At 44.7% G+C, this 11625-nt stretch overlaps 1 protein-coding gene across 1 annotated transcript in view; it reads right to left on the reverse strand.

Moving 5' to 3' along the window:
• Window positions 1–206: 206 nt before the first annotated feature.
• Window positions 207–11625, reverse strand: part of LOC140453925 (dynein axonemal heavy chain 6-like) — a 754975-nt gene continuing 743556 nt past the window's right edge. Inside the window, exon 48 of the mRNA XM_072548780.1 lies at window positions 207–224. Within this exon, the coding sequence (XP_072404881.1) occupies window positions 207–224 (18 nt within the window). The remainder of the gene's footprint in view (window positions 225–11625) is intronic.

Consider the following 11625-nt stretch of genomic DNA (forward strand, 5'->3'; position numbering starts at 1 on the left):
AGAATTGAAAGGATAATTTGACACAGTATTTGAGCCAGTGTTCTTATGATATCCCCTTCCTACCTGAACACCTAGCAGTGATTCAGGAACAGGCTCAAAGGATACACGGAACCTGGTCACCTCAGTTCACCCCATTTACCACCCTCTGAGAAAAAGAACAAGAAATTACTACTCCACAGGAACTGACATCATCACAGGAATTGACATCACCAACCCAAGGAAACCTAAACACATAAAAAGAAAGTGGGTCACAAACACCAAAAACACATAAATAGAAGGTGGGTCACAAACACCAGTGCTTCACCGGAGGCTCACTGATGATGTTACCTAATATGGTGATGAAACATCTGAAAATGAACCTTCCAGCTCAGCGGCAAACTTAACTCCAGAACCTCAAGCTGAGCTACAAACCTTCTTTGAACTTGTTAACCCAGTTCACTCTTATACCAACAAACTTGAGTCTTAAAAGAACGTATTGACCTGCCTAGTGGGAGGATTGTGGATTTAGTGCTCCAGCGTACAAATACACTTATGGATCTGGATTATCTCCCATGCCCTAATTATAATTCAAATGTTATTAGTCATAAAGCTGATCTGTCTCAGTTACCATGTAAGAAAGGAGCAAAAGGGGTGGCAGTAGAAACTTGAAAGGGTTCAGTAAAGGATGTTGCCAGGATTGGAGGGTTTGTGTGACAGGGAGAGGCTGAATAGAATACAGAATATAGAACAGTACAGCACAGTACAGGCCCTTCAGCCCACAATGTTGTGCCATGCATTTACCTTAATCTAAGATCAACCTAGCCTACACACCCTCCAATTTACTGCTATCCATGTGCTTGTCCTGCAGTCGCTTAAATGTCCCTAATGTCTCTGACTCTACTACCACTCCTGGCTGTGCATTCCACACACCCACCACTCTCTGTGTAAAGAACCGTCTTATGACATCTCCCCTATACATTCCTCCAATCACCTTAAAATTATGACCCTCGTGTCAGCCATTTCTACCCTGGGGAAAAGTCTCTGGCTATCTACTCTGTCCATGCCTCTCATTACCTTGCACACCTTTATCAAGTCACTTCTCTTCCTCTTCTGTCCAGTGTGAACAGCCCTAGCTCACTCAACCTCTCTTCATAAGACACGCCCTCCAACCCAGGTCGCACCTGGTAAATCCCATCTGCACCCTCCCTAAAGCATCTGTGTCCTTCCTCTGATGAGGCGGCCAGAACTGGACACAATATTCCAAGTGTGGTCTGACCAGGGTTTTACACAGCTGCATCAAAACTTTGCGGCTCTTAAACTCAATCCCCCTGCTAACGAAAGCCAAAACACCATTTGCCTCCTTAACAGCTTTATCAACTGGCTGGAGCTATTTTCCCTGGGAGTGTCGGGGGCTGAGGGGTGACTTTAAACAAGTTTATAAAATCATGAGGGGCATGGATAGGATAAATAGACAAGGCCTTTCCCACAGGGTAGGGGAGTTCCAAAATAGAAGGCATAGGTTTAAAGTGAGAGGGGAAAGGTTTAAAAAGGCCCTGAGGGATAACTTTTTCACACAAAGGGTGGTGTGTGTATGGAATGAGAAAGTGGTGGAGGCTAGTGCAATTACAATATTTAAAAGGCATCGAGATGGGCACATGAATAGGAAGGGTTTAAAGGGATATGGGCCAAGTGCTGGTAAATGGGACTAGATTAGGTTGGGATATCTGGTCAGCATGAATAAGTTGGATCAAGGATTTATTTCTATGCTGAACATGTCTATACCTTCAGAAAGTTAGATTTAGCAATTGGGGTAATAAACACCTGGAATAAAGGATCGATTACTACAGATGGTCTAACCACCCACTTTTACGATGCTAACCAGGACATCTGGCCAATATCGATGGTGGTGGACAATAAAGTAAATGGTTGATCAGCATTTGTTGGCCAGCGACCTTGGGTTTTCGGACAAGGAGCTGAAAAAAGGAGCTGTTAGGAGGAAATTTGAATGTGACATGATTCAGCCTGTAAATCCACGTGAAGTTCCAGCTGGGATTAGAATGAGATACGGTTAGCTTCATAAGCAATAATCATTTAATCAATTCAGATTCATTTTCATTTAATTGAGTCAATAAAGTAGTCAGATGCAATTCTGATCTCCCTCCAATATGAAGGATGCGCTGAAACTTGAAAGGGCTCAGAAAAGATTTATGAGGATGTTGTCAGAGGTGGAGGGTTTGAGCTATAGTGAGAGTCTGAATAGGCTAGGGCTGTTTTCCCTGGAGCGACGGAGGCTGAGGGATGACCTTATAGAGGTTTATAAAATCATGAGATGCATAGAACTTAGAAAAGTACAGCAGAGAACAGGCCCTTAGGCCCACGATGTTGTACCGAGACTTAATCCTAATGTAAAATATAGTAACTAACCTAAGCACCCCTCAACTCACTGCTATCCATGTGAATGTCCAGCAATTGCTTAATTGTCCCCAATGACTTCACTTCCACCACCCCAACTAGCAACGCATTCCATGCGTTCACAACTCTCTGCGTAAAGAACCTATCTCCGATGTCTCCTTTATACCTTCATCTGAATTTCTTGAAACTATGACTTCTCGTACCAGTCAATCCTGCCCTGGGGAAAAGTCTCTGGCTATTGACTCTATCTATTCCTCTCATTATTTTGCATATCTCGATCAGGTCTCCTCTCTTCCTCCTTCTCTCCAGAGAGAAAATTCTGAGTTTAGTCAACCTCTCTTCATTAGGCAAGCTGTCCAGTCCAGGCAGCATCCTGGTAAACCTTCCTTGCACCCTCTGCAAAGCCTCTGTATCTTTCCCATAGTAGGGCGTCCAGAACTGGACACAATTCCAAGTGTGGTCTTACCAGGGACTTGTAGAGCTGCAGTAAAACCTCGCGGCTCTTAAACTCGATCCCCCTGTTAATGAAAGCCAAAACACCACCATATGCTTTCTTAACAACCCTATCCGCTTGGGTGGCAACTTTAAGGGATCTATGTATTTGCACACCCAGATCCCTCTGTTCCTCCACTCTGCCAAGAACCCTGTCTTTAATCCTATATTCAGCATTTGAGTTCGATCTTCCAAAATGCATCACTTCGCATTTACCCAGGTTGAACTCCATCTGCCATTTCTCAGCCCAGCTCTGCGTCCTGTCTATGTCACGCTGTAGCCTGCAGTAGCCCTCTATACTATCGATGACACTTCCAACGTTTGTGTCATCTGAAAATTTACCAGCCCACCCTCCAACGTTCTCATCCAAGTCCTTTATAAAAACTACAGAGCAGAGGCCCCAAGAACCGAGCTCTGCGGGGCCCCACTCGACACTGACCTCCAGGCAGAATATTTTCCATTAACAACCACACTCTGCCTCTGTCAGCCAACAATTCTGAATCCAGATAGCCAAATCTCCCTGTATCCCATACTTCCTGACTTTATGAATGAGTCTACCGTAGGGAACCCTATCAAATGCCTTGCTGAAATCCAAATACACCGTTGTCGACCTGTCTTGACACCTCCTCAAAGAACTCAATAAGATTTGTGAGGCATGACCTGCCCCTCACAAAGCCATGCTGACTGCCTATAATCACACTATGCTTTGCCAAATAGTCATAAATCCCATCCCTCAGAATTCTTTCCACAACTTGGCTTTCATTAAGAGGGGAATTGAGTTTAAGAGCCGTGAGATCTTGTTGCAGCTCTATAAAACTTTGGTTAGACCGCACTTGGAATACTGTGTCCAGTTCTGGTCGCCCTATTATAGGAAAGATGTGGATGCTTTGGAGAGGGTTCAGAGGAGGTTTACCAGGATGCTGCCTGGAATGGAGGGCTTATCTTATGAAGAGAGGTTGACTGAGCTCGGACGTTTTTCATTGGAAAAAAGGAAGAGAGGGGACCTAATTGAGTTGTACAAGATAATGAGAGGCATAGATAGAGTTGATAGCCAGAGACTTTTACCCAGGGCAGAAATTGTTAAAACAAGGGGTCATAGTTTTAAGCTGTTTGGCAGAAAGTATAGAGGGGATGTCAGAGACGGGTTCTTCACACAGAGAGTTGTGAGAGCATGGAATGTGTTGCCAGCAGCAGTTGTGGAAGCAAAGTCATTGGGGATATTTAAGAGACTGCTGGACATGCATATGGTCACAGAAATTTGAGGGTTCATACATTAGGTTTACCTTACATGAGGATCAATGGTCGGCACAACATCGTGGGCTGAAGGGCCTGTTCTGTGCTGGACTGTTCTATGTTCTATGTTACAACTTTGCTGACCACAGACATAAGACTGACTGGTCTATAATTGCCAGGGATTTCCCTATTACCCTTTTTGAAAAGTGGAACAACATTCGCCTCCTTCCAATCCTCCAGTACGACTCCCGTGGAGAGTGAGGAGGAAAATATCCTCACCAGCAGCTTAGCAACTTCCTTTCTCGCTTCCCGGCGCAGCCTAGGATAAATCTGGTCTGGCCCTGGGGACTTATCAATATGAATGTTTTCCAAAATTTCTAGCACACCAACTTCATCAATCTTGATCTGGTCAAGACTGTGTCCCAGCTCCGCTAAGTTTTCATTTACAACAAGTTCCCTTTCCTTGGTGAAAACCGAAGCAAAAAACTCATTTGGGACTTACCCTATCTGCTCAGACTCCATGCACAAGTTCCCTCTGCCATCCCTGATCAGCCCTACCTTCACCCTGAGCATTCTCTTATTCCTCATGTATGATAAAATGCCTTTGGGTTATAGAGTCATAGAGATGTACAGCATGGAAACAGACCCTTCGGTCCAACCCGTCCATGCCCACCAGATATCCCAATCCAATCTAGTCTCACCTGCCAGCACCCGGCCCATATCCCTCCAAACCCTTCCTATTCATATATCCGTCCAAATGCCTCTTAAATGTTGCAATTGTACCAGCCTCCACCACTTCCTCTGGCAGCTCATTCCATACACGTACCACCTTTGGTGTGAAAAAGTTGCCCCTGAGGTCTCTTTTATATCTTTCCCTTCTCACCCTAAACCTATGCCCTCTAGTTCTGGACTCCCCGACCCCAGGGAAAAGACTTTGTCTATTTATCCTATCCATGCCCCTCATAATTTTGTAAACCTCTATAAGGTCACCCCTCAGCCTCCGACGCTCCAGGGAAAACAGCCCCAGCCTGTTCAGCCTCTCCCTATAGCTCAAATTCTCCAAGCCAGGCAACATTCTTGTAAATCTTTTCTGAACCCTTTCAAGTTTCACAACATCTTTCCGATAGGAAGGAGACTAGAATTGCACGCAATATTCCAGCAGTGGCCTAACCAATGTCTTGTACAGCCGCAACATGACCTCCCGACTCCTGTACTCAATACTCTGACCAATAAAGGAAAGCATACCAAACGCCTTCTTCACCATCCTATCTACCTGCAACTCCACTTTCAAGGAGCTATGAACCTGCACTCCTAGGTCTCTTTGTTCAGCAACACTCACTAGGACCTTAGCATTAAGTGTATAAGTCCTGCTAACATTTGCTTTCCCAAAATGCGGCACCTCGCATTTATCTGAATTAAACTCCATCTGCCACTCCTCAGCCCATTGGCCGATCTGGTCCAGATCCTGTTGGAATCTGAGGTGACCCTCTTCGCTGTCCACTACACCTCCAATTTTGGTGTCATCTGCAAACTTAATAACTGTACCTCTTATGCTCGCATCCAAATCATTTATGTAAATGACAAAAAGTAGAGGGCCCAGGACCGATCCTTGTGGCACTCCATTGGTCACAGGCCTCCAGTCTGAAAAACAACCCTCCACCACCACCCTCTGTCTTCTACCTTTGAGCCAGTTCTGTATCCAAATGGCTAGCTCTCCCTGTATTCCATGAGATCTAACCTTGCTAACCAGTCTCCCATGGGGAACCTTGTCGAACGCCTTACTGAAGTCCATATAGATCACATCTACTGCTCTGCCCTCGTCAATCTTCTTTGTTACTTCATCAAAAAACTCAATCAAGTTTGTGAGACATGATTTCCTACACACAAAGCCATGTTGACTATCCTGAATCAGTCCTTGCCTTTCCAAATACATGTACATCCTGTCCCTCAGGATTCCCTCCAACAACTTGCCCACCACTGAGGTCAGGCTCACTGGTCTATAGTTCCCTGGCTTGTCTTTACCGCCCTTCTTAAACAGTGGCACCACGTTTGCCAACCTCCAGTCTTCCAGCACCTCACCTGTGACTATCGACAAATATCTCAGCAAGTGGCCCAGCAATCACTTCTCTCGCTTCCCACAGAGTTCTCGGGTACACCTGATCAGGTCCTGGGGATTTATCCACCTTTAACCGTTTCAAGATATCCAGCACTTCCTCCTCTGTAATCTGGACATTTTGCAAGATCTCACCATCTATTTCCCTACAGTCTATATCTTCCATATCCTTTTCCACAGTAAATACTGATGCAAAATATTCATTTAGTACCTCCCCCTTTTTCTGTGGCTCCACACAAAGGTCGCCTTGCTGATCTTTGAGGGGCCCTATTCTCTCCCGAGTTACCCTTTTGTCCTTAATTTTTTGTAAAACCCCTTTGGATTCTCCTTAATTCTATTTGCCAAAGCTATCTCATGTCCCCGTTTTGCCCTCCTGATTTGCCTCTTAAGTATACTCCTACTTTTCTTTTACTCTTCTAAGGATTCACTCGATCTCTCCTGACTATACCTGCCATATGCTTCCTTCTTTTTCTTAACCAAACCCTCAATTTCTTTAGTCATCCAGTATTCCCTATACCTACCAGCCTTCCCTTTCACCCTGACAGGAGGGTGACTATCTGGATTCTTGGAGGATTCTTGCTTTCTCATTTCTGAAGTCTTCCCATTTTCCAGCTGTCCCTTTACCTGTGAACATCAGCTTTCGAAAGCTCTTGCCTAATGCCATCAAAATTGGCCTTTCTCCAATTTAGAACTTCAACTTTTAGATCTGGTCTATCCTTTTCCATCACTATTTTAAAACGAATAGAATTATGGCCACTGGCCCCAAAGTGCTCCCCAACTGACACCTCAGTCACCTGCCCTGCCTTATTTCCCAAGATTGTGTCAAGTTTTGCACCTTCTCTAGTAGGTATATCCACATACTGAATCAGAAAATTATCTTGTACACACTTAACAAATTCCTCTCCATCTAAACCTTTCATACTATGGCAGTCCCAGTCGATGTTTGGAAAGTTAAAATCCCCTACCATAACCACCCTATTATTCTTACAGATAGCTGAGATCTCCTTACTAGTTTGTTTCTCAATTTCCCTCTGACTATTGGGGGGTCTATTATACAATCCCAATAAGGTGATCATCCCTTTCTTATTTCTCAGTTCCACCCAAATAACTTCCCTGGATGTATTTCCAGGAATATCCTCCCTCAGCACAGCTGTAATGCTTTCCCTTATCAAAAATACCACTCTCCCTCCTCTCTTGCCTCCCTTTCTATCCTTCCTGTAGCATTTGTATCCTGGAACATTAAGCTGCCAGTCTTGCCCATCCCTGAGCCATGTTTCCATAATTGCTTTGATGTCCCAGTCCCATGTTGCTAACCATGCCCTGAGTTCATCTGCCTTCCCTGTTAGGCCCCTTGCATTGAAATAAGTGCAGTTTAATTTATTAGTCCTGCCTTGTCCCTGCCTGCCCTGACTGTTTGACTCACTTCTGTTCTCAGCTGTACCCATCTCAGATCGATCTCTTTCCTCACTATCTCCCTGGGTCCCACCCCCCACCCCACCTTACTAGCTTAAATCCTCCCAAGCAGTTCTAGCAAATTTCCCTGCCAATGTATTAGTCCCCTTCCAATTTAGGTGCAATCTGTCCTTCTTGTACAGGTCACTTGTACCCCAAAAGAGATTCCAATGATCCAAAAATGTGAATCCTTCTCCCATACACCAGCTCCTCAGCCATGCATTCATCTGCTCTATCCTCCTAATCCTGCCCTCACTAGCTCGTAGCACTGGGAGTAATCTAGATATCACTTCTCTTGAGGACCTCCTTTTTAAATTTCTGCCTAACTCTCTATAATCTCCCTTCAGAATCTCAATCTTTTCCCTTCCAATGTCGTTGGTTCCAATGTGGACAATGACCTCCTGCTGGCCCCTCTCCCCCGTGAGAACATTCTGCACCCTCTCTGAGACATCCTTGATCCTAGCACCAGGGAAACAACACACCATTCTGCGGGTTCCCCCTAATCCATCTTGCCAAGACTTTCTCGTGCCCCTTCTGGCTCTCCTCAGTCCACGTCTGAGCTCCTTTCTAGCAAGCCTGTAATCCTCTGAAGCTGTGCAGATCCTTGCTTCCTCCACCTTACATAAGCTGCCTTCTTCCTTTTGATGAGAAGTTCCTCTGTTCTCATCATCCAAGGTTCCTTAATCTTACCCCTTCTTACCTGTCTCAGACGAACTAATTTGTGCATGGATAGGATAAATAGATAAGGTCTTTTCCCTGGGGTTGGGAAGTCCAAAATTGGACAGCATACGTTTAAGGTGAGAGGGGAAAGACATAAAAGGGTATAAAAGGACTTAAAGAGCAACCTTTTCACGCAGAGGGTGGTACGTGCATGGAATGAGCTGCCTGAGGGAGTAGTGGAGGCTGGTACAATGCCAACATTTAAAAGGTGGATGAATATGATGGCTTTAGAGGGATATGGATTGAGAGTGTGATGCTGGAAAAGCGCAGCAGGTCAGGCAGTATCCGAGGAGCAGGAAAATCGATGTTTCAAACAGGACCCTTCATCAGGAATGAGGGATGCTGTGCTTTTCCAGCAGCACAATCTCGACTCTGGTCTCCAGCATCTGCAGTTCTCCTTTTCTCCTTTACAGTGAAATGGGCCGAATGCCGGTAAATGGAACTAGATTTATATAGGATATCTGGTCGGCATGGATGAGTTCGACCAAAGGATCTGTTTACGTGCTGGAGAGTTCTATGAGTCTATGAGGTTAAATGCCCAGAGGTCTGGAGGGTGGCTAATGTACATTTAATTTAGAAAGGCTGTCGGGAAAAGTCTGGGATTTATGGACTTCTTGACTCTATTAAATGAACGTGAATCTTAACTGATTTAGAAGATTAGTGTCTTTGAAGTTAACCCTTCGGCATTCTAATCCCAGCTGGAACTTCATGTGGATTGAATGCATGGCTGAGGAGCTGGTGTATGGGAGAAGGATTCACATTTTTGGATCATTGGAATCTCTTTTGGGGTAGAAGTGACATGTACAAGAAGGATGGATTGCACCTAAATTGGAAGGGGACTAATATACTGGCAGGGAAATTTGCTAGAGCTGCTTGGGAGGATTTAAACTAGTGAGGTGGGGGGGTGGGACCCAGGGAGATCGTGAGGAAAGAGATCAATCTGAGATGGGTACAGTTGAGAACAGAAGTGAGTCAAACAATCAGGGCAGGCAGGGACAAGGTAGGACTAATAAATTAAACTGCATTTATTTCAACGCAAGGGGCCTAACAGGGAAGGCAGATGAACTCAGGGCATGGTTAGGAACATGGGACTGGGATATCATAGCAATTACAGAAACATGGCTCAGGGATGGGCAGGACTGGCAGCTGAATGTTCCAGGATACAAATGCTACAGGAAGGATAGAAAGGGAGGCAATAGAGGAGGGAGAGTGGTATTTTTGATAAGGGAAAGCATTACAGCTGTGCTGAGGGAGGATATTCCTGGAAATACATCCAGGGAAGTTATTTGGGTGGAACTGAGAAATAAGAAAGGGATGATCACTTTATTGGGATGGTATAATAGACCCCCCAATAGTCAGAGGGAAAATGAGAAACAAACTTGTAAGGAGATCACAGCTATCTGTAAGAATAATAGGGTGGTTATGGTAGGGGATTTTAACTTTCCAAACATCAACTGGGACTGCCATAGTATTAAAGGTTTAGTTGGAGAGGAATTTCTTAAGTGCGTACAAGACAATTTTCTGATTCAGTATGTGGATGTGCCCACTAGGGAAGGTGCAAAACTTGACCTACTCTTGGGAAATAAGGCAGGGCAGGTGACTGAGGTGTCAGTGGGGGAGCACTTTGGGGCCAGTGACCGTAATTCTATTTGTTTTAAAATAGTGATGGAAAAGGATAGACCAGATCTAAAAGTTGAAGTTCTAAATTGGAGAAAGGCCAATTTTGACGGTATTAGGCAAGAACTTTTAAAAGCTGATTGGAGGCAGATGTTCGCAGGTAAAGGGACAGCTGGAAAATGGGAAGCCTTCAGAAATGTGATAACGAGAATCCAGAGAAAGTATATTCCTGTCAGGGGGAAAGGGAAGGCTGGTAACTATAAGGAATGCTGGATGACGAAAGAAATTGAGGGTTTTGTTCAGAAAAAGGAAACATATGTCAGGTACAGACAGGAGAGATCGAGTGAATCCTTGGAAGAGTATAAAGAAAGTAGGAGTATACTTAAGAGGCAAATCAGGAGGGCAAAATGAGGACATGAGATAGCTTTGGAAATAGAATTAAGGAGAATCCAAAGGGGTTTTACAAAAAATTAAGGACAAAAGGGTAACTCGGGAGAGAATAGGGCCCCTCAAAGATCAGCAAGGTGGCCTTTGTGTGGAGCCACAGAAAATGGGGGAGGTACTAAATGAATATTTTGCATCAGTATTTACTGTGGAAAAGGATATGGAAGATATAGAATGTAGGGAAATAGATGGTGAGATCTTGCAAAATGTCCAGATTACAGAGGAGGAAGTGCTGGATATCTTGAAACGGTTAAATGTGGATAAATCCCCAGGACCTGATCAGGTGTACCCGAGAACTCTGTGGGAAGCGGGAGAAGTGATTGCTGGGCCTCTTGCTGAGATATTTGTATCATCGATAGTGACAGGTGAGGTACCGGAAGACTGGAGGTTGGCAAGTGTGGTGCTACTGTTTAAGAAGGGTGGTATGGACAAACTAGGGAACTATAGACCAGTCAGCCTGACCTCGGTGGTGGGCAAATTGTTGGAGGGAATCCTGAGGGACAGGATGTACATGTATTTGGAAAGGCAAGGACTGATTCGAGATAGTCAACATGGCTTTGTGTGTGGGAAATCATGTCTCACAAATTTGATTGAGTTTTTTGATGAAGTAACAAAGAAGATTGACGAGGGCAGAGCAGTAGATGTGATCTATATGGGCTTCAGTAAGGTGTTTGACAAGGTTCCCCATGGGAGATTGAATAGCAAGGTTAGATCTCATGGAATACAGGGAGAGCTAGCCATTTGGATACAGAACTGGCTCAAAGGTAGAAGACAGAGGGTGGTGGTGGAGGGTTGTTTTTCAGACTGGAGGCCTGTGACCAGTGGAGAGCCATAAGGATCGGTGCTGGGCCCTCTACTTTTTGTCATTTGCATAAATGATTTGGATGCGAGCATAAGAGGTACAGTTATTAAGTTTGCAGATGACACCAAAATTGGAGGTGTAGTGGACAGCGAAGAGGGTTACCTAAGATTCCAACAGGATCTTGACCAGATGGGTCAAGGGCTGAGAAGTGGCAGATGGAGTTTGATTCAGATAAATGCGAGGTGCCGCATTTTGGGAAAGCAAATGTTAGCAGGACTTATACACTTAATGGTAAGGTCCTAGGGAGTGTTGCTGAACAAAGAGACCTTGGGGTGCAAGTTCATAGCTCCTTGAAAGTGGA

This window comes from Chiloscyllium punctatum, chromosome 3, assembly GCF_047496795.1.
Source record: "Chiloscyllium punctatum isolate Juve2018m chromosome 3, sChiPun1.3, whole genome shotgun sequence".
NCBI classification, from domain to species: Eukaryota; Metazoa; Chordata; class Chondrichthyes; order Orectolobiformes; family Hemiscylliidae; genus Chiloscyllium; species Chiloscyllium punctatum.